At 41.6% G+C, this 22,450-nt stretch overlaps 1 protein-coding gene across 3 annotated transcripts; it reads left to right on the top strand.

Annotated features, from left to right (window-relative positions):
* Window positions 1–833: 833 nt before the first annotated feature.
* Window positions 834–20,817, top strand: REEP5 (receptor accessory protein 5). 3 transcript variants are annotated; one of them, XM_064438855.1, is made up of 5 exons: window positions 834–1,146; window positions 1,274–1,367; window positions 11,153–11,291; window positions 16,755–16,923; window positions 20,550–20,817. In XM_064438855.1, exons 1-5 carry the CDS (start codon window positions 1,029–1,031, stop codon window positions 20,627–20,629), a joined length of 600 nt encoding a protein of 199 aa, XP_064294925.1. In that variant the 5' UTR covers window positions 834–1,028; the 3' UTR covers window positions 20,630–20,817. The 3 variants fall into 3 exon arrangements, with proteins under 3 accessions (XP_064294925.1, XP_064294927.1, XP_064294926.1); XM_064438857.1 differs by lacking the exon at window positions 20,550–20,817 and adding an exon at window positions 18,312–18,376 and having other exon boundaries at window positions 836–1,146; XM_064438856.1 differs by lacking the exon at window positions 20,550–20,817 and adding an exon at window positions 18,382–18,730 and having other exon boundaries at window positions 845–1,146.
* Window positions 20,818–22,450: the final 1,633 nt, after the last annotated feature.

The raw sequence follows: 22,450 nt of genomic DNA, 5'->3' as shown, positions 1-22,450 counted from the left end.
TGAAGATAAGACACGCACACACAAAAAAATCTTTAAAAGGCTGATTTGTATTTTCTGGCATGCTTATGAGTGACACAGATTTGAAGGAGGCATAGGGAGTCTGCATTAGTATTTGGAATGCAGAGTCAGATGCAGATGAGTTGCTGGGAAGGGTCAGCCCAGCCAAGGAAGCTGCCAGGACTACATCATAGCCAGTAAATTATATTTAACTGGCAAGAACATTGCGCACACCATAAATTCTAGGGTACAGTTATAGCGGCTCCCGCTGCCCTTGGTTTAGCTGCATACTTTCTACGTAGCTGTGTGTGTTGTAACCTTTTTTCTACATCAGGTCAACTCCTACCATCCATCTCTGACTTCTGCTCATCACATCTGAAATCCGTGATAACACACACTGCTTGTTTTGTTAAACCTTTTGAGCAATTTTAGGGGACTGGAGCTGGCCATGCGTGGACCCTCGTTCTCCGTAGCTCCGCTCCCACAGGGGATTCACCACCGGCTCACTCACGCAAGGGGCACCGTCCTTGCAGGGGTGTCCCAGGACTAAGGGACTTAGGCTTCGGGGGGTCTAAGCTCATAGCCCAGTCCCGCCGCCTCTGCCAGGACGTGGCCGTGGCCTGACCGCACCGCCTGCTGCGGGGACGACAGCAAGGCGCAGGTGGACTCCCGCTCACCCCCTCCCCCTGTGCTGCCGCCGCACGGCCCGTGTACGGGGCTCCGCAGTAGCGAGGGGAGGGCCCCGCCCAGTCCAGGCCTGGCGGCGCCCCCCGGCCTCCATTTCGCGGCGCAGACAGCGCTGCGAGTGCCGGCGGAAGATGGCTCCCTGCCGCTTACCGCCACCTCCCCCCGCCCCCACCTCGCCGCTTCCCGGGGGCGGCGGCGGCTGTCGGCGTGGCCGGGCGCGGTACCGCCTCCCTCCGCGGCTGCGGGCGGAGCCGAGCAGAACCGAGTCTAGCCGAACGCAGCCTACTACTCGGCCGCTGTGCGCCCGGGGCTGCGGAGGCTGAGGCGCCTGCGGCGGCCTCGCCATGACGGCGGCGATGAGGCAGAGGTTTGACAAGTTCCTGCACGAGAAGAACTGCATGACCGCCGTGCTCGAGCGGATCGAGAGCAAGACCGGCGTCAACCGCACCTACATCGCCACTGGTGAGTGAGGGCTGTCACCCGCCCCGCAGCCCGCACGGCCCGTGGCAGCGGCCGCGCCCTTCCCGCTCCCTGTCACCCCCCCCGGGGCCGCCGGCGCTAACGGCTCTTTACTCTCTCCCTCTCGCAGCCATCCTCGGGGCGGTGGCCGTGTACCTGGTGGTGGGCTACGGGGCGTCCCTGCTCTGCAACGTCATCGGCTTCGCCTACCCCGCCTACGTCTCGTGAGTGTCGCGACTTTGCCCCGCTTACCACGACGATCGCGTCGGGGATCGCGAGGGAGAGGGTGCGGTTGCAGAATCGCAGCCCCGCGCCCGTGGGCGCCCTGTCTGTCGCGGCCGCGTTCCGGGACCGCGCTCCGAGGGGTTGTTTTTCCCGCCCGCCCCGTTCCTTCGCACGTAGGGGTGCTAGGCGCCGAGTAAGGGACGAGGTTTTTTCCAGCTGGCAGGTGCTACGTAACAAATTACGTGCGGGAGATGCTGGGTAGTTTACACACTAGAGAACAACCACCTGCGGTGGCGGCATTATGTTTCGGCTGTGGGTTCCCAGCTTTGTCATCTACAGCGAGAAGCTGGATCGCTGTGCCTTACCTGCTGCTAGTAATAGGAGGGAGAATCGCTGTTATAACTTTGTTAAAACTCACACGGATATTTTTAGTTGAGGACGCTCCCAGATTGTATCCCAGACTGCAGGAAGGCACTGCGGCAGTGTCATCGTATGTTTGATGCAAAGCACGAGGTAACGTGATAGGCTGGAGACCAAGATGCATTAAGGAGTGCTATTTACTCCAAAACCACCTAGCTGATGTGGAGGTGGAAAGGAAGATAGTGTAGCTCCTTTTGGCTGTAAAAGATGAATATCTGGTATCTTTCATGGGCATTGTATTATTAGACCAAAATGGATTTCCTGTTAGGCAAGACCACAGTGGAGCATGTTCCAATGTACTAAATGCACTAAATAAAACCTCTGTAGCCCAATATGTTCATAAAATGGAAGTCCTTCCCAGTTACAGTGCTGTATCATTGAAACACAGTGCTCGCCTTTTACGTAACGCTGCCTAAATACAGTCAGCAACTTTTAAAAATATGTGCTCTGTAATTAGCTCCAGGGCAATACAAAATAGGTTTCTTCTCTTTCTTTTTCAGAGATGTGGGAGATTGAATCTGTTTTAGATGCTCTTGAAACATCTTATGGTTGTGATGCTTAAAACCAAGCACCACTTTTCTAAATGCTGTTTCTGGTGAGCAGTAGTTTAGGAGATTCTAGGGCAAGAACTCTGGAGAAACTTAGGTTTTATTTCCTATAAGGCAGTTCTTAGTGAAAAGATCAGTTAAAAGATACTTTTTCATTAAAATACAAAAGTATCAGCCCACAAAGCTTCAAAACCTTACAACAGTTGTGTAGGAATTATGTTTGTGTAAGATTTTGTGTCAGACTTGGGTCACTTTTAGACTTGCGTAATTACTTTCTAAAAATCCTATTTAAACTTTTATATTTCTTTTAAAAGTGGTTTGGGATTATATTTTAAATCTGCTGTTATGCAACTATGGTGAATAACTTGATAGTAAAAGCTCTTAGAACTGTGGAGGCAAGATAGTAGCAAATCGAATACAAATAATGGGTTTTTCTCTTCCAATTTTTTGTTCTTCCAAATCTGAGATTTTTTTTTTGTAGGGTGTCTATCCTTTTTCATGTTGGAAGGTGGTTTTAAATGTCTCGTAATGTGAAAAGTTATCTCCTGGATGTTAGTACCATGGGGTGTTTTGGGTTTAGTTGGTTTTTTGGTTGTGGGTTTTTTTTTTCCCTAGTAATGGGTGCATATGCCATTGTCCTTGGCTACAAATTGCACTTAAACGAAAACACATGATGAATAGCATGCACATGAATACAATGCCAGTTCAGTTTTTTTCTCCAATTCATGCTCAGTTAACGCTTTCCCTTTAGGTGTCTTTTTAATGCTGAAACATTTTTAGGAGAAAATTGTAATCTTGGGAGAAAATCTAATTTAAAACACATGTGATGTGCTGCTGCATGCCAGTGTCTTTCAGTGGCAGTCTGCAGACAGGTTCCTGCTCATGAAGCAGCCTCTGACACCACAGGTTGGTTTGATTCCCCCCGCCTCCACTTCTTATCCTTCCCAAGTACGGAACTGGTACGTAGCATTTTTCCACATGCGTTGCTCTCCCTGCAGAGCCAGCAGTTTGGGTGCAGAGGAGATGTGGGAGGACAATTGCTAGTGCAAACATTTTAATGGTCCTGTTCAGTTTCCCCTTTTTTGGGAGTGAGGTGTGTAAACTTGGGATAGGCAGATAAAGCTTTCCTTTTTGCTGCTCTGGATCCTGTGCTGCTGAGTGTTGTCCCCCATGCTTAAAAAGCATAAACACCCAAAGCATAAAGAACACTAGCCTGGGTGGTTTGCTTATTCCTGTCTTCTATTTGGTCTATTTCCACTGAAAAGACAGCTGAAGAGCCTGCTAGAAGAACCAACAGTTGAGACTTGCTTCCTAGCATTGGGCAGAAAACAGTTTTCAGATGTTTTCATCAGCTGCTCTCCTGGTTTCAGCTTGGATAGAGTTGTTTTCCTTTGTAGTAGCTAATATGGGGCTATGTTTTGAATTTGTGCTGGAAATGGTGAGAATGTGGAGATGTTTCAGTTGTTGCTAAGTAGTCCTTACACTAGTCAAGGACTTTCGCAGCTTCCCATGCTCTGCCAGGTGCATAAGAAGCAGGGAGGGAACACAGCTGGTTAGATGACCCTGACTGACCAAAGGGATATCCCATACCATATGATGCCATGCTCAGCATGTAAAGCCGGGGGAAGAAGGAACGGGGTGGGTGACATCCGGAGTTATGGCATTTGTCTTCCCAAGTAACCATTACGCATGATGGAGCCCTGCTCTCCTGGAGATGGCTGAAGACCTGCCTGCCGATGGGAAGTGGCGAATGAATTCCCTGTTTTACTTTGCTTGCCTGCGCAGCTTTTGCTTTACCTATTAAACTGTCTTTATCTCAACCCACGAGTTTCCTCACTTCTAGTCTTCTGATTCTCTCCCCCATCCCACTGAGGGGTAAGTGAGCAAGCAGCTGTGTGGTGCTTGGTTGCTGCTATCTGTGCCTAAATCCCAACAGCTGCAAACACCCTCAGATGGCTTTTGCTGTAAGAGTTGTGGCTTCTGGAAGAGGTCTGGAGCTTAAATGGAAGGTATTGTACAGGGTGTTAATTTGATGTTTACACAGGTGTTTCAACAATGGATTTGTGTCTGAAACTTCTCGAACTCGGTGAAAAACAGGGAAGTACTGGATTGGGCTTTTGTTCAGCAGAAAAGACACTCATGAAGGAGTGGGACAGGTGTCTGTGCTCTGGCAAGGGAGGTCAACTCCTGTCCTTACAGTTGTTTAAGATGGCAGACAGGCTGCCAGGTGATGGACCCATTAGGCATGTTCTGTATCTCTTGCATGAGGATTTTAGTTCTGGGTTACCTTGGTCAGAGTAGTTACTGTTCATCTCTGTCCTTGCCTGAAAGAAAATATATTGGAAAAAAGACAAACCCAGCGAAGGATGCTCAGCTCGGATTTTGGTCTGTTCACACATGAAGCCAGGGCAGTTTTATGGATGTGTCAGGCCTTGTATAATTCTGTAGTTTATTTTTTAAATTTACATTATTCTGTCTATTCACTGTCAGTGTCTGCATGCAGCAGGTGTGAATTTCTGGAGGAGTGCTGTAGCCACTGGGCTAGACCTAGCAGATGGGGTGTGCCTGGCTGTCACTGTGAAGTACGCAGCTGCAGCTACGCTGCTGCTCACTTTCACATCACTGCAGTGATGGCCTTGGCCAAGCCTCAAACCTGATGCAAGGGGAGGGAGTAACTCCCTAGTTAATGCCCGTTACAGTTGCAGGCAGGCATAGCTGTTTCCCTTCCCCTGCCTTGTTCATGTTCACCTTTAACTTTGCTTTATGTAAGTCTTCAGTGGTTTTATACATGGAGGAGTTTCTTCTCTAGATATACAAGATCTTCCCAAAAATCCGTGTCTTATATGCCATGTCACCAGCAAGGCCCCACTTGTGGCTCTTAACATAGGCAAAATTAAGCAGTAGTTTTCCAAGTAAACGTTATCTGGCTGTTTCCAAGTAAGTCAGACAATCTGGATTAAAGTTTGTTGTAAAATGCTAATCTTATTCCCTAAAATTCTGTTAAGTGCTATGTGATGAAATAGAATAATCAAGTTGAAATTTAGTATTTATTTGCAGGCTTTTGTATTTGCAGTAGACCAGCATTGATAAGTTTACCATGGATGATAGAAGCAACTTTTTATACTTTTAGCAAACTTTAACTGCGCAAGGCAATATTCAGACTAGTACATGGAAGAAGTGAGTGTTGGCAGTATGTAAGTAACATAGTATTTTCACTGCTTCTCTAAGCTTTCCAGAGCTAGCCTGTTTAAATGTAGCTCCACCCACAGCCCGTGGTGGTTAACTGCCTCAAAAAAATCAGATTAAGAGAGAGTACAAGCAGGAAGGGAGCCTTTGATGACTAAGAAATGCGTGCAAAGGATTGGAAATTTCAGAAGTGCTGCCATATTTGGTTTTAAAATTTCAGACATGAAAATAGATTTAGGCAGTAAAATGTCTGATCTTATTACTTGTGTCTTCAAGAGAGAAAAGCAGTATAGTACAATCATGCCTCTGCTTTGAGTAATTTTATGCTGTTGCTTCAGTTTATCTGTTTTTACTATGTAAGTGCTGCTTATAGCATTTTACAAACAGGAAACAATCTAGATTGATTGTAGAGAAGTGTAAACATGCAGTTCAAGTCTTAATTTGAATATTGTCATGGTGTCTTGAGCCTGTCTCCTAGTTCTTTTGCCTCTTCTGTACTTCTAAAACAGGAACACTGCTTTTCTTTGATCACAGTTGTTTAGAAAATGTAAAATCACTCCTGTATTTGTTGAGAGCTAGGGCAGCAAATTTTCTTTCTCCTAGCAAGTTTTGAGGACAATGCTTACTTTTTTCCTTTATGCAAAATGCTGCATGATACGCTAATGTTCAAAAGTAATGCTCTGCTGCTGCTTTACAACAGTGATTTGAGAGAACTTGTGTATCTAACCAAATTCACAATGCTCACTATAAGCAGGAAGTTTTGAAATCTGCCTACACTTATGCTATTTCCTCTACCGACTGATACTCTTTTAATGGAGCTTCAGACACTCAAAAGTGTATTTTGACTTTTTTGTATATGTTCTGCCAAATCAGTTCCTCCAAACATACTTCCTTTTTGTCTTTTAGGTTTTAGAGTGCCATGTCTAAAATAAAAGCTGTCTTATCTGTTGGTTGGACAAATTATATGCTTTCCTTTCTAGAGATGCAAGTGGTTAGATGCAAGAGAGAGTCTAATGTTACGATAACTGTAGAAAAATTTAAATTTATCTTCCATATCTTAAATTTAGGTTAAAAAGATAAATGTCTTTGTTATACAGATGGGTTCACAATCTGAACTAAACTCACGGAAAGATTTCCAGTTTATAATTGATGTAGATACTATTTTTAGGGACTGTAGATATGTGTGAGGCATAAATGAAGACACTTTACCAGACTGTGGTCAAGATGCGCTGCAGTACAGCACCTTTTATGCACTCCTGTCTCTTACTGTATTGACCTCTCGTGACTTGGTTGATGTAGGCCTACAGATGTTAAAGGAACAGTTAGATTTCCATCAGCAGGGTTTGCTGGAATATATTTTTAAACAACCCTTCCCCCGGTGAGTCACAATGCTTCAAACATTTAATGTGTAGCACTGCAGATCCTAAACGCTGAAAAAGTGAGCTGGAGTAAAAAAGTGAAATTAAAAAAATGTGGATTATTGTTAGTAGCTTTTCTTGTTTTCCTGTTTGTTTTGTTGTGGTGATATGCTCTAGTTATATTTTTAAAGGGTTTCATGTCAGCTGTGAGACTATCTGACACAGGAGAGCTGGCAACACCTTACTGTTCCAAAAGGAAGGAAGCCTACTTGTCACTATGCATACAATGAGCAAGATACACAATTTTTCAGTGAGGATACTGAGGGTGTCTTCAGCTGTTAGGAAGAGAAGTGTAGACTTTGATGTGAGGATCTGTAAATGCTAGGTAAAACTTACTTTTTTTTTTTTAAAGAAAAATTACAATATTTTGTTGCTATACAGCTTAGGAGCTAGCACTGTACTTGTAAAGGAAATTCTTCAGGTCTCTGCAAACCAGAAGTTGGTACTCAGCCTAAAACTTGAATCCCTTTCCCTCTCCTTGATGAGTCAATTTTACATTCAATAATTAAAACTCTAGGATTTTGTCCAGAAGTAGGGAAATGTGTGTTGTGGATCCTTAGCAAGTAACTTTCTCTGGTGGGATGTGGCACGTCTGCACTATGCAGGTAAACTGTGGCTTTTCCTGAAGCTCCCTCACTGCACGCTACTTTTCTTTCTTGTCAATACCCTTAGGAAAGGCAATCTGAAAGAATTCTGTAAAATAAGCTGTGATTAGATGTTTCCAAAACAGGACTTTTAGACTCTAGCAGATTATACCAGTGCTTGGTCTAACTGCTCATGTGGGCAAGTACAGCCAATAGTGAAGCTGGTAAAGCTTAGCCAGAGACTGCATACACAGGTGAGCCTTGCTGAAGGTCACGGTGACTTTCCTTGCCTGTGTTAAGGGTGAAAGTGGAGGAAATCTCCCTTCCAGAAAGAGTGCATGGACAGCTTCTCCAGGAGTGGAGCGCTGAAGCCTGTTGGTGCTCCTGCTGCACAGCACCACCCGCATCGCCCAGCCTATGTGGCAAAACAAGCAGTAACCAAATGGTTTGGCAGGCTGGACTGAGGCCCTGGCACACATTAATCCCAGCAAAAAAAGCCTCTGTGTATGTGTGTGTGTGTCTGGGGGAAGCTGGTTTTAACCTGAGTCATAACTGGGGAACTGACTCATCATGTGGCAGTACAAATACGTGTTCCATAAGAGAGAAGGCCAAGAAACAATGAAATGAGAGGATTGCTGATTTTCTGCAGGAATCTAGCGTTGTTCTGAGCTAACATGTAGTCTGTAGGACTCACTTCACTGCTGGGCAAAATGGCATGTGCCCCTTTTGTTGCCTCCGTCTCCATTTTCTTTGAAGAAACCTTAAGATAGAACCCTTTATAATACTGTCATGTTGTTGGTTGTTGTCTTATAATATCTGTCCCTACACAGTGAGACTCCCATGTTGTCTGTCATGAATTTGTCTGCTGCCATCTTCTGCATACACGAAATTTTGAGAGAGGGGAGATGGTAGACTTACACTGCAGCAAGCATGTAAGCGCATTTGGCGGAAAGATGTTTTCGGTATCTGCAAATACAGGACTCTGCTATTGGAGTCAGTAAGGAGGAGGAAAGATGGAAGCCAGAAGGCTTCTAACAGATGAATGAAAATGTAGAAGGCAAGATGATAAAGCAAGTACAAATACATGGTACTTGTTTCACTGAAATGGTGCAAGATATCACAGAGGCAGCCTGCCAAGATGAGTCTGAAATGGGGATGACAGGGAGGAACCAAACGTAAAAGGTTTGTGGTGCAGTGGCGTTTTGATCCCACAGGGCTGCCTGGATAAATAGCTGAAGTAAATTATTTTTTGAATCACCACAGCATGCTGCAAAGAGTTGGGGCAGACAAGTAAGTATAAGCCCTAGAAGTACAGGTAATTACAGGAGGTGGTTGGTTTTTTTTTTAAGTTAAACAAGAAAAAAAAAAGTTATGCTTGGCTAAGAGGGTCACAAATATGCCTCCAGAAGTAGTTTCATGCCTTGAAAATAGATCACTAGTCCTCTCCCTTACCTACTGTGTTATTTGGGGTTTATAGTGGGAGGACAGGAGCAGCTGAAGTTGGCACTGCCTTTGAGCAGACTGCCTGGACTGCTGTTTCCTAACATTGTGTTGTTAGCAGCAGCAGCAAGCAAACCTGCTGTTGTCCACCTGTGGAAAACCTGTTCTTCCAGTTGTGCTGATACAGTACCTCAATAACAGCACATTACTGGGCGTAATGGGGTATGGCGAGGGCTGTTGCTCTTGCCATTGCAGGACCCTGCTGGTGAGCCACAAACTCTAATGGAAATAATGCATAAATTAAGCATCAGATCCTCGTATTGCATTTCAATGTAATTCAATCCAGTAGCTACACCAATTCTCTCTGCATGTGGTGGGTTTGCCAGTACTTTTGCTAAAACGTAAGGCATGTCACATGATTGATTTTTTTTTTTTAAATTTTATTTTCCCCTTTAATTTACAGAACTAGGAAATGACACAGTCTCAATCCAGAAATCAGGAAATGTACTCACAGCCAGCTATCTGATTTCTGTTTTGTAAACATACCTAATGCTCAATCTTTTTTATGGACTAAAAGAAAACTTTGCACCTTTGATAGTTCCACAGATGCTCCTTCAGCAGCAGTATACCTGATATGAAAGGAATAAGTTATAAAAGAATTAAAACTAAATTCATTAAACAGAGTCTACAGTTTTTAATCCTACAGCACGAGTGGAGAGGACAAATGCTTTTTAGTACTCTTAAGCTTCATGTCATCAGGCTTACAGTTGCTAGCTTTTCTTTCTAAAACTCCTTACAGTGCTAATCTGGAACTTAGTGTGTCCAGAGTCTCCACTTCAGTGCTTTTACTGAAGGAAGCACACATGCATCTCTCTTTCAACTTCCTATTTTTAGAACTTGTGTAAACTTGAAGTGCATTCTGCTAGCAGTTGGAGAACAAAAGCCTAGTTAATCATTATGGAGGAAGCCCAAGACTTTAGTAAGGTTGCTCCACCCTGTTCTTAATACTGTAGTCTACATCAGAATTTGCAAGTTATGTAGGAATGGATTTATAGAGCAAAACAGTTGGCAATGCAGATACATCATCTTCACTGTATGGGTTGGGGGGTACTGGATCTCCTCTGCTTCTGTAGACCAAGTGCTTGTTAGTAATTAGAGCAAATCTTATGGTTTATCTTTTCAAAGAGGAGTCTAGCACATGTACATTATGACTAAAGATGTCTGAGATTCAGTTGAAAATCCTGAACTGGATTTAAAATTTTTATCTAGATGCTGTTTGCACTAGGAGGTGCTAGTCTGTTATGATCCCAGTAAGAAAGGCATTCAGATTCTGTAAAGCTTCATTTAAAATGCTGTTTATTAGAGCTAACCCTATAAAGGAACAGAGAATAGTGTAGACAATCTTATATTCCTGTAGGGGACCCCCAAGCTGTGCAGCACTGAATGGGCCTCCAATCCACACACAGCACACTGTGCAGACCTCATCTATAGACACGGTTACCCCATTTTGCTATTTAAGCTGTGGTAGGATTTTTCTTTCAAGAGAACAACTCAATTCATCATTCCTACTGTCAAACAGGGAAGATGTTTACCGTTAGATAGGGGCAAGACCACACAGGTGATGTAGTCACTGGTATCCAGTGGGAGCTGTCTGTGGCATCGTCTGTTCCAGTGAGCTGGCTGAGTTTATCCTGTGACAGGGAATTTCTGCCGTGCAGCACAGGTGTGAAAGTCAGGCTGCATGTGCAGGCAGGCCTGGGCTCACTCAGGTTAACTGTTACACGGATCACTGATGCTTCCACGTGCAATAGTCTTCTGGTCAGGATTACTGCAATGCACCCAGAACTGGAACTGGCCAAAGACTATCCCCTCCTTTGCTGTCCTATGAACTGTCTCATGAACAAGGTCAGGATGCTCAGGTCTTTTATTTGGTCTTTTTGTAATCACAGAGCTAGAATAGCTTGAGTATCTTTTCTTTTTGAGGTCTGATGTGGGGGGAGGAGCTTTGCTGTTCCAAGATCTTGGGCATATTGTCTGTGTGAAAGATACTACTTAGTTATCTTCTGTAAAGCGCATACAGTAAATTATGAGGATTCACATGTAACAACAAATCTAAGTCATAAAAACTTCACCATCATAGATGAGACTGATGCTACTGGTCTGATGGCTTGTTTTGTTTCCCTTACAGAATCAAGGCCATTGAAAGTCCCAACAAAGACGACGACACACAGTGGCTGACTTACTGGGTTGTGTATGGTGTTTTCAGCATAGTGGAATTCTTCTCTGATATCTTTCTGTCCTGGTTCCCATTCTACTACATGCTAAAGGTATGTTAGTTCATGTGACCCCTCTTCTAAAATGAGACCTTTGATATAAATGATTTAGCGTCTTCAAGAATGGATCAATGACAACAAACTCCCTTGGAATCATTCCTGGGTCACACCTTATTTTTAGATGCTGGTTATATGTAATTTGGCACTGAAAGCAATCTGTTTATGGCTGATGGGAAGTTGGGATGGGTGGCAGGGAAAGGTCTGCCATGTTTTAGGAAAAAAGACCATGTACCTCTACCATGGAAAGATAGAGCTTTTTCTTGGTCTTCAGGTAATTTGGGGCAAAATGACAGCACATGATAGACCTTACAGAGTGGCTCTGTTTTTGCTTTAAGTGCATTAGTGAAAGTGGAGAGTAAAATCGCAAAGGCAGAAAAAGGAAGTATGATCATGAGCTATTGGGAGCAAAGAAGGAAATTGCAATGTAAGGATAGTTTGATTCATACAGACTTAATTTTCAGTTAAGCCTACTTTAGTGAAAGCAAACGGCAGGTATCAGAGGAGCTTGTTGCTAATGTGCATTTGTTAGTGTGGTTTGACTACCAGCAATTTGCTTAATGGGTACCAAGCTTTGTTTGTCAACTAAGGTGTGAGTGTATCATCAATCAACTTTAACATGTTAAATTATTCTAGGAGATAGACAATTACCATGTATGCTGCGGGCAGAAGACATTCTAGCTCGCTGGAGAATCAGTTGTTTCTCTTAAAGAACTGCTAACCTATTTTCTGTTGCAATGAGCTGTTCTATTCTTTTTTGCTTTGTTACCCTGGTTTAGCCCCACCAAAGTTCTTGAAAGGAGTTGCTTGGTCAGCTGGTGTGGTGGGGTCATGTAAAAATTTAACAGTAAGGTCTGATGTTGCCAATGGTTTTTCCAGGAAATGCCATTTTTTAAAGACAAAAATGGACTTGGACAGCTTGGTTACACTTCTGCATTGTTCCTTTTGAATCTTTAACAGGCATCACCTGTGCAATGATTTGGATGCTTATTTCCCAGCTCCCTAAGAAAAGGCACATATTTGAACTACTGCTTCGAACTAAAAATATTCTGGCCTCACAAAGTTAATTGTCTCTCCCCAAACCCTCTTCTATATTTTTTTCCCTTAATCAAAAACAAAAATATGTTTTCCATTTTAAATTAGTGATTTTGCAAAGTTTTTAAGAAGAATTTGCGAATTTTGAAGTTTAGCATGGCTAACACATACACGAAAGTTTTACTGTTTTAATATATTATGAGCAAGCCAAATAGGGATCAAAGTGCAAGTTCATCTGATCTGAATAGGATCCAAAAGGATTGCTTATGGCACTGGAAGAATCTGTTGTTAACCACCTACGAAGTTATTTCACATCCCTAACTTCACCTTACGGTTTAGCAGGATTCTAACTTCACCTGCTGCTGCAGTATTAAAATACTGTAGCCAGTGAATGGAGCAGAGTTTATCAGCCTAGGAGTTTTCTTGGTAGTGGGAAGGAGAGGAGGCTCCTGCGTCTACTAACAGTTCTGTCTTGAAATATCAGAATACTATTACTGAAGAGAATTCTTTAGAAGACACGTCACACTGAGTGTACTATGCAAACTGCTGCTACGAGGCACTTGGTCAAATGAATCAGGAGGAGCTGTCGTTGTGAGCGTAGCAACATACCGAATGTGGCAGTCTGCTTCAAGACAGAGATCCCCTCTCACCCATGCACCCCATGCAATTAATTATTGATTTTGACTAAAAAGCTACTTCACTGCCATTAAAATAAACACCTTGTTTTAATGACCGCAGTTGTCTGTTAGGAGTGTGTCCGTATTTGTGGTCATATGAGGCATGTCTTGGTTTTGATAGTCTTCTGCCTGTGGAAGCTGGGAACTGGCCATGGATATGCTGCTGTGTTTGTCAGCTGCAGTCGCTTCCTTCCTCTGCTGCAGTGGCAAATGCAGTTGTATTGGGTTTTGTGCTGCCAGAGCAAGAACAGCTGCTAGCACCAGTTTCAAGCGTGTTAGACCCAGCTCAACTGTCTGCCTGTGGAAGTCACTCTATTGCATGAATTCAGTTCCCTCCTCTGGCTGGTCTGGAGGGTCACAAAGAATAGTGTTTTTCTTTTTTTATTTCCAGGTAACGATTTCATCACTCTAAGCTTCCTGGACTTTTTTACAAACCACTTTATTTTTAATAGTCTATATTAGTTCAGTTTCACAAGAGGCAAGGGAAAAATAAGTTAGCAGCATGACATTCTCAAGCTTTGAAAAGACAGAGGTATGCAACTTTGGTATGTGTCCTCTAGCAAATGTATGTGAACATTTGTTTCAGTACATTTAAAAAGTAATAGGTATTTGAGAACAAATCTATAACTGTAAATTATTTTTTTCTTTAGACTGGGACAAAACTGTAAAATAAAAATGACTAATTTTGTTCTTAGGCAATAAAAAGGAAGTTTCAATTTCTTTTAGTTTCAGAGGCAGTTGGACTTACAGCTGAGGGATTACCTAAAACAAAGGCAAACTAAGTAACATCTTTGTATGATGGGGCAAAATAACAGTCGATAATTGCCCAGGTATTCTTTAATGGGAAATAAAATCAATATACTTTTCAGCTTTTAATGAAAGAGAGCAACATAAGGTAAGTGTTTCCCAAAAGCAGGATCATTCACCCAGTGTGCAATACGTCAAACTACACACTGAGCAGAGGTATTTTATTCATTTTATAATTGCGCAAAGATGGGTGCCGGGTGGTAACTCCTCAAAGCTAGCACACCACACCAAGAAACTACAAGGTATTATCTTGTTACATGATTAGTAAAAATCTGCTTATATTCATATTCATTGGTTAGTAATTAGCATCTTATCTGCTATTGGTTAGCTATATCTTATTTAGCCTCACTAGCTATGTAAATTAGTACACATGCTCCTTACGAAGTCGGGGGGGGGGGGGGCATGTTTTCTCAGTCCTTAATTGAGTCGGTGGTCGTGATCTCCCCCTGCCGCCTTTACCTGTCTCCTAGTTACTACAGTTTTGACTGACTTCACCCTGTATCACCCAGCTTTCCGCATCTTCTGAGGTGGGATGTTCCCTTTGATCAGTCTCCTGGTTCTTCAAGGATATAGCCATAAAACAACTGCTTCCTTATCTGTCATCTCCTTCCTCTGACCACCAGATTCTGTTTTGCAAAGCTCACATGATCCATTGTTGTTACTTAGCAGATAATTTAATTTTCTGAGGGATATCAATAGTACCATTTATTCTTTCTGTTACATTAAGTTCCACATAATAGAACCTTTTTTTGCCTTTTCTTTTTCTCTGACCATGCTTAGTGATACTGCATCACTTGCTACTTACTGGTGCCAAATTTTATTGCATGTTGAATTATTTCTTTTAGTTGATTGAAATATTTCTAGTAGGCATTGTCACTCGTGGACACTTTACTTTGAAAAACCTTTCTTTGTCTTCTGGCCAAACACTCCTGTAATTCATTCTGTTCTGACACCACAATCAAATACTTTAAAGAAGAAAGCTTATAGCTTACCTAAAAAGATGGTAAATTGGTTTGGCAAAATCTTCTGTAGAAGGCGGTTGTTTTTCTCTAGAGCAACGCAATGAGAAGCAGCCTTAAAGAAAATAGGAGTAGCAATCTCCTCCAAAAACAGGTGTTTTCTTCAACTGATGTGCTTCAGGGGAATCAATTTTACTGTAGTGTGAACTGCAGTGAAGCCAAAGTCAAAATTTTACAGGTATGAAGAGCAGAACCTACAGGACGTTCAATCTCAATATCCCTTATGTGAGGAAGAATGGAGGTGAGATATTAAAAAATATTTGGAAAGCTTGTCTGGAGAAGGCTATGCAGTTTTCATAATTGAAAAGGGATTTTATTATCTTTTTTTCTTTTTGTTAAAACTCAAATCAGAACCTTTCTTTTAAAATAACTTCTCTTGACTTAAATCACCTTGTAATAGTCAGATTTTATTTAGGAGTTTCTTGTGTAATACCAAAACAAATGCTTGATGTGGTTCTGTCTTTGCAGTTTTGGAGTGGGAAATCAAAAAGTATGAGGGGGAGGAGAGGAGATAGAAACATCTGGCTAGACACAGTGGAGTTCTGAAAGGATACTGTGATCGAACTAGTTTCTAGTAAATGCTTTTGCGCTATACAGTGTACTGGAAACCTCATAATTAGAAACTTTGCTTGTATTTTTTAAATAACTTTCAGAAGCTGTAGCACATGCATTGAAACATCTCTTCGGCTGCTGTGAAAACTAGAATACTTCTGAAATCTAAGCTATTTAAGTGTGGCTGTATTTAAATGCAGACTTCTAAGTTGCTTATGGTTGTTTTTTTTTTTTAGTTTAAATTATTAGTTTGATTTTTTGATGCCTCACTTATGTGGTAGGGTTTTTTTTCAGGAGGAAGACTTGACTTCTTGTGTTTTGTCCCTCTCTCCCTCTCCTCCCAAAAAAATGTATGGAAATCCTGAAACATTTAATCACGTCTTGCATCAAAACAAAGCACATTTTGGCTGAGGCTGGGGTGGTTTTGTTTTGTATTTTAAGAACAGATGGTCTCTGCCTTTATTTTCTGGAGCAACTTTTGTACTATTTGTTCAGGAAAGAACTGTGCAATTGCTGAGAAAATTTCCTTAATTTTGTGTTAGTTTTATCGTGTAAAATCTTTTTATATATACTTTCAAAGGTAAGCAAACTTAGTCATGGCCCTATCCCTCAAATGTGTTGATCTTGTTTTGTATAGCTATCTATTGTATATGATGGTGGAACTGAAGCCAAATAAAGGTGCTTCAGTAGTAAAGACAGATGTTTGTAATGCATTTAATAGGTGTCTTTCCAATCTCCTTTGCATAAATATTTCCCCACATGCTGTGGCCTTCTCCCCCCTCCCCCGCTGGGAGTAGTTTGTGCTATAAAAGCTATACCTAACGTGTGTAATCCAAAAGCATTACCCTTGTCTGTGTGCTATGTGTAACTCGGATATTTTTTTCCTCCTTGTCACTTCAGCTCTGAGATGCACACAATCCTATTCTTTCACTTGCTGCATTTTCAAAGCAGGGAGGCAGAGAGAACGGGGACATATTTTGGCTGGATTTGAATGATGTAGGGACCTAGAACTTCAGTCAGCTCTGTGCCACATAGTTTAGAAGTAGCCAGAGAGGCTAACATTTTGTCTAATCAGGTTTTATACTTCTACCCCTAAAAAGTAAAAAGTACATGCAATCTTGCTGTACCAGATTAGCTTTACTGCTGCAGCCCTTGTCCTTTATCCTCTCAGCATCCATGAAATTATTCCAATATAACGATTCACTGCATGCAGCTATACTCATGTACATACGTATTGGACTGTGACCATACAAAATGAAGGGGCTGATACACTGTTTTGAATATGCTCAAGTCTGTGGCAGAGTTAGGCAGGCACACAACACCCTGCCTCCTGCTCATTTTTGCTTATGCAGATGTTCTTGTTCTTGTAGTGCGGGTTCCTGTTGTGGTGTATGGCTCCAAGTCCTTCTAATGGGGCAGAGTTTCTGTATCATCGAATTATCCGGCCATTCTTCCTGAAGCATGAAGCTCAGCTCGACAGTGTTGTTAAAGACCTGAAAGACAAGGCTGCAGAGACTGCAGATACCATCACTAAAGAAGGTGAGGAAAAGACCATTCACTAACTGCATCAAGTAGTAGGAATTTCTGAGGGCAACTTTAATATTACAGTTAATATTCATCATTTTGGGGAAAAAAAAGTTGTAAGCAGAATTATCTAAAAAAGTAGTATGTAAAGAAGGATGTAAATTATAATGGAGAAGTTAAACTTGGGTGAAGAGGCCAGGAAAAGATGATTACAGTAGATCTTACTTTCTAGGAGTGCAGTTATGCCAGAACGAGCGCAAGCTGCATGAGTGGAAGAAACGGCTCATTAGTTTGTGCATCTTCCCACTGTGCATACCACTATAAACACTCTAAAGGCAGGTCCATACATCCTCACAAGACACCTTCCACAAATTATCGTTTCAGTGTATTCTTGCATGTTCTAACATACCGTCTCAAATACCCGGTAGTACAGAAGGGCTGTCAATTGTGTAGTAAAGCCAATCCTTTTACTCAAATAAACAGCAGCAGGTGAAATGAAGTTTTCCTGTCTATAAGATTTTGTACTTCTCGTTCCTCTGGAGATCAAAGGATTCTGAGCCCACTTGTAAATTACTTAGTTTTTATTTGGTTAGAGTAAATTTTATCACAGCCTGTAGAGTGCTTTATTTTTGCTTTTATTTCCTTGATGTGATAGTGGACCTTTGTACTTTAAAATGCCTGACAGTTTTCTGAATAAGAGAAGGAAACATATGAGTAGTTAAGGGTTTATTTAAATTTCATTTGAAAGGAGATGTATTTATGTTTCAAAGCGCCTTCTGTCTCCTTCCCTCCAAGCAATGCATGCAGTCTCATTTCCTCTTACCAACTTAAGCAGTTTTCCTGTCAGTATTTAAATGATCTGCTTTTCTCAGCTATGCTTGGAAATTTTGCTGCATGACCCCTTCTGAATCATTATTTTTAGACAGGTATCTTAAATAATGTTTTCCCATGTTGCACATGGGATTTTTCTGTCCTCATTCCACCACTTACTCTTTTCCTATTTTTACATGTAAAGATATCTACATACATGTATTTTAAGAAATCATGCACACACACATGGATGTACACACATACACACACATATATATTAGTGTTATTCCAGCTCTCTTTCATCAGCTTGGTAGTAGATTTCTTGCTGTAAACCTGCAAGTTTTCTTCTTCCTTCCTTGCTGCCTTCCAAGGAGGAAACATTCCTAAGCACTGTGAGCAGCTCTGTTTTCTTGCTATCATAGTTGAAAGTCAGTCTGTGCTGTTTATTGTGCTGATCCTTGCATATGGTTTAATTTTTAAGATTTGTATATGATCTTTTATCATGCTCTGTGTGGGTATGTCTATACAAAAGCTGTAAATTTCTTTTGTATTCTTTCTTTGTGACCTAAAAGGAAAATTATTTTTTTATGCAGCTCAAGAACACTAAATAAGCCAATTAGTCCATAGGCCTCCAAGATTAAACTTCCTTTTATTTTCCTGCAGCCAAGAAAGCAACAGTGAACTTACTGGGTGAGGAAAAGAAGAGTACCTAAACTATTAACTGGATAAAGTTTCCCTACCACCTCCTGTATGAAATTTAATGTTACTGGGAACTGTGGTATTATTTTAATAATACTGCCTTGGAAACATTTTGATATATTAAGGGAATGTGTTGTAAGTTTGCTTACTACTTTGCTGTGTCTGTATAGAAAGTAAGCATTTTTATTTAAAAGCAATGCAGTGGGCAGCACGTGAAGCTTAATGAAAGTATTTTATTCATATTCATGCAGAAGAAATCTTTCATTAATCTCTTTCTGCAGTAACATAAATAAAAAGTATATATCCCACAGGATCTGCACTTTAGTTGTCTCTCTGTGTATCTAATTACTCTTAACGGTTTGACTGTGGTGTGTCTGGTAACAGGAAGCTATTGTACATGGAAAATAGTCTGAATGGATCTTTTTGAATATACAGGGAATTATTGTGAGAAATGGAATAACGGATGTATTCCCCACCAACAAAGCTGTAAATGATGTAATTACATGCTCTAGGCACTTGATGATAGAGGTTATTCACTGATGCGTGTTTTGTTTTAACATAATGTGGTGTGTGTATTCTTAAATGAATAGATACTAAATATAGGAAAGAATAACTTCATTCAAGTGATCAAGCTTATATTAGTGTGACGTAACTTGCCAGAAGCGGATGCATTAAATTGCCCACGATTAGCAGAAGATGGCTAAAGTACAACTCCTTGCCTCTTCTTGCTAAGTAAAGTTGTCATCTAAAATTGTGAATAGAGTGCCTTTTAAAATCACAATCAAAAGCACAAACCACCTTTTGCTGAGGAGTGATCCCATTACAGACACTTTTTCCTGAAGTTCTGTTGAAATATTAACCGCCTTGGGTGTCAGTCCCCAGAATTACATCATTAATAGTATGGACTGCAACCTCCTGTGAGTTTTTCCCACTCATAAAAATCCACAGTCTCTTCTGACTGTACTAAGAACAACATCGCATGAGCACTGAAACTTCCTGTAAGGAGATGCTGTTGTCATTACTCGATATAATCCTGACTAATCAGTAAGAAGGCAACCAAAGTTGTTAAGAGAATAAAGGCTTTTTTGCAATCAGTGCAAAAGAATTTCTTTTTTAGGTCTGAATCTGTATTTACTTTTCCATGCTGCAGTATTTTTGACAAATTCAGCATGAATTACTGAAGTCTCCCTGCTCTCCTCTCCATGCTGATGTTTCTTAAAGCCTACAGTAATGCTATGACAATTCCTAACTCACAGAACATGCAGAAGGTAAACATAAGCTTTTGATACAATAAAAAGCAATTTCTAGGCCACATTCTTAAATTCAAAAGATTTAATCTTAAAATAGACTTTTGAAGACTTTGACTTTCTGCAACGAGTTGGTATATAAACATTAACTGTAAATTCTCAGATGCAGGAACTGCAAAAGAATGAAGCACACGGTGCAACTCAGGTCAGCTTTAAATTTGAGAGGTATGTGTTATAAGAAGTGAAAGTGTCTTAAGAGAAAGCGTTTTAAGCTGGAAAACAAAGCCCCTACGGCCATTAACTTGGGTAGGGAAATGTGAGACCTACTGTGCATCATTTTCTTAGGACAGCATGCAGTCTGTCATTTGAAGGAAAAAATGTAAAATGTCACAACGAATCATTCCGTGACAACTTTTTGCTATGAGTGGATGTGCTGAGGATGATAAAGTCTACAGCAAAGTTGTAGATGTAAGCGAGTAAGGAGTTTGAAGTGACTCACCACTTGTGTGGTTTGATTTCTTTTCTTCTGTCTTACACCCACTGAACGTTTTTGGTAAGCCATACAAAATCCTAGTGCTGTGTTTTAAACACTGTCACCTGTGTATATAGTTTTTAGAGAAGCATAACTTACTTCTCTAAAAGCTGCTGATAAACCTTAGACTTACCAAGCCTATTGAGGTCTGTAGTAGAGACAGAATTTCCTTTTAATTTCTTATGCTACTGAACAGTTCTTGAACTGTTATTAATGGGGATAAAGCAGTTCTAGGTGTTAAAGCATTCCCTTACATCTCTCTTAAAACTTAACAGTTAGGCTTTAAATTAACTGCTTGTCTTTACAGTGTGACATTTCTTAACCAGTAGCTAAATTCAGTGCTTTTTTGTCAGACTTCTACTTGAACCTGAACTACCATCTGTTGTCAACAGAAATTGATCTTGTTTGCCTTGATGCAAGTAGAAATGACTGAATTTCTGCAGCAAGTTGTCCTTTCCTGCAATAACTCCACTGGGCTGGCCCCCACGGATCAGCGCTCTTTTCAAAGTGTTCTTCACAACATTTATGTGCAAATGTTGGTACACACATCTGCTCCATGTCTGTGCTGAAGTTGTAGTGTGCTAAATAAAAACACAAATAAAGAGATTCTCACAGAACTATTATGATGCCGTATTTCTTAAGAACCCTGTACCTCAACACTGAAAACCTGATTAAGAAAGCAGGTCTTTACATGTTTTTTACCAAAACTTCATTAATGTGGAACTAGTAGAAACCTATCTAAAAGCCTGAAGGAAGTACTTGTGCTTCATGACTGGGTCTCAGGGTGCGACAGAGCTGTTTTAGAGCATCAGGCTGTGAGAGTTTGGAATGCTGATCTGTTCTCAGCAGCGAGCACCATGAGTGGCTGCCCACGCAGAGCAGCTTTCCAGACCTCATAGCCTTGCTTACCTAAGGAATCATCAAGGTTTAGTGTTCTTTAGACACAGAGAGGGGAAAAAACAGTAAACTACAGGGATTTCAAAGGGCTTTTTCCCCCTGCCCGTTTATTTTCTAGTGTTCCATAAGTAACCTAAACAAATAATGCTGCAGTTACTGGCAGGTGGTGGGTGTTACACTTAAAAGTTCTTTCTGCTGCCACTGTAAGTAGGACATTTCTTCTACGTTATCCTACAGATTTCCAAACTCAGCAAAAAGGAAAAAAGTTCATAAGAACATTTAAAAAAAAAACAAAAATGCAATGATAGTGTCACCACTAGTGATACTAAAGTGAAACTGAATTCTTCAGATCAAAGCAAGATAGTTAAGAAACAACAGAAATTCTTGTAAGAGGTGGAAGATGTAATATTTGCCAAGTCAAACCCTTACAACTTTTTTTTAATTTGACAAATTTTAACAACCTAGGACCACTAACGGAGTCCTTGGTTGCACAACCACATTGACATACCTGTCTGAAAAATAGATTTCCTACTGGTACGTAAAACATGAAGCTGTTGGGGGGGAGGGGGAAGAAATCCTCAAATGACCACATGAACTAGTCAAGTAAAAATGATTGAAGATTAACTTCCTTGCATTTAGCAGCTTTTGGAGGGACTAGATGCCTTTGCTGAGGCTATGGACTTCCACAAAACAAGAAACACTTTATATACCTACAATTTTATATGATTGTGTCCTTGCAGGAAGGGACGTGTTCGCGCTTTAGCCGGCAGCTCAGCCCCACACAGCCGCTCGCTCACTCCCCACCGGTAGATGGGGGAGAGAATCAGAAGGGTAACGCTCGTGGGTTGGGATAAGAGCAGTTTAATAATTAAAATTAAACAACAACAAAAATACAGTGTAAAGGAGAACAACGAGAGGCGCAAAGGCCCGGGGGAGGGGGGAAGGGAGGGGGGAGGGGAACGAACCGCCGGAACAAACCGCACACGACGCAACCGCCCGACGCGGCGCTGCCCCCGACCCGCAACTGCCCCCCCTCAATATGCTGGTCACGGTGTCACGTGGTATGGAACGAACCTGCCATTGGCCAATCGGGGTCAGCCGCCCCCGCCATGGCCCCGCCCCTCCCAGCCCCACCCCGCCACGCGGCGGAGCGCGGGAAGCTGGAAAGGTAGCCGACCCCCACAGTGAGGAGAATTAACCCCTTCTCAGCCAAAACCAGCGCAGAAGTCTAAAGCCTTCAATTAGACACGTCTAAGTACTGCTACCAAGAAAAAAATGAAAACAAAAAACCCCCAACACCTGGAAAAAAAACCCCAAACTTTGGTAGAGAAAAAAAAGGACACACACTGAGCTATAA

This window comes from Phalacrocorax carbo, chromosome Z (assembly GCF_963921805.1).
Source record: "Phalacrocorax carbo chromosome Z, bPhaCar2.1, whole genome shotgun sequence".
Lineage (NCBI taxonomy): Eukaryota > Metazoa > Chordata > Aves > Suliformes > Phalacrocoracidae > Phalacrocorax > Phalacrocorax carbo.
This window is presented reverse-complemented; position numbering and strand designations above follow the sequence as displayed.

Bases quoted from the DNA above. Each gene is read 5' to 3' on its own strand.
- REEP5 (XM_064438855.1), top strand. From the start codon at position 1,029: ATGACGGCGGCGATGAGGCAGAGGTTTGACAAGTTCCTGCACGAGAAG. The intron at 1,368-11,152 runs GTGAGTGTCGCG...TTTCCCTTACAG, and splicing joins GCCTACCCCGCCTACGTCTC to AATCAAGGCCATTGAAAGTC. The intron at 16,924-20,549 runs GTGAGGAAAAGA...CTTTTTTGTCAG, and splicing joins AGATACCATCACTAAAGAAG to ACTTCTACTTGAACCTGAAC.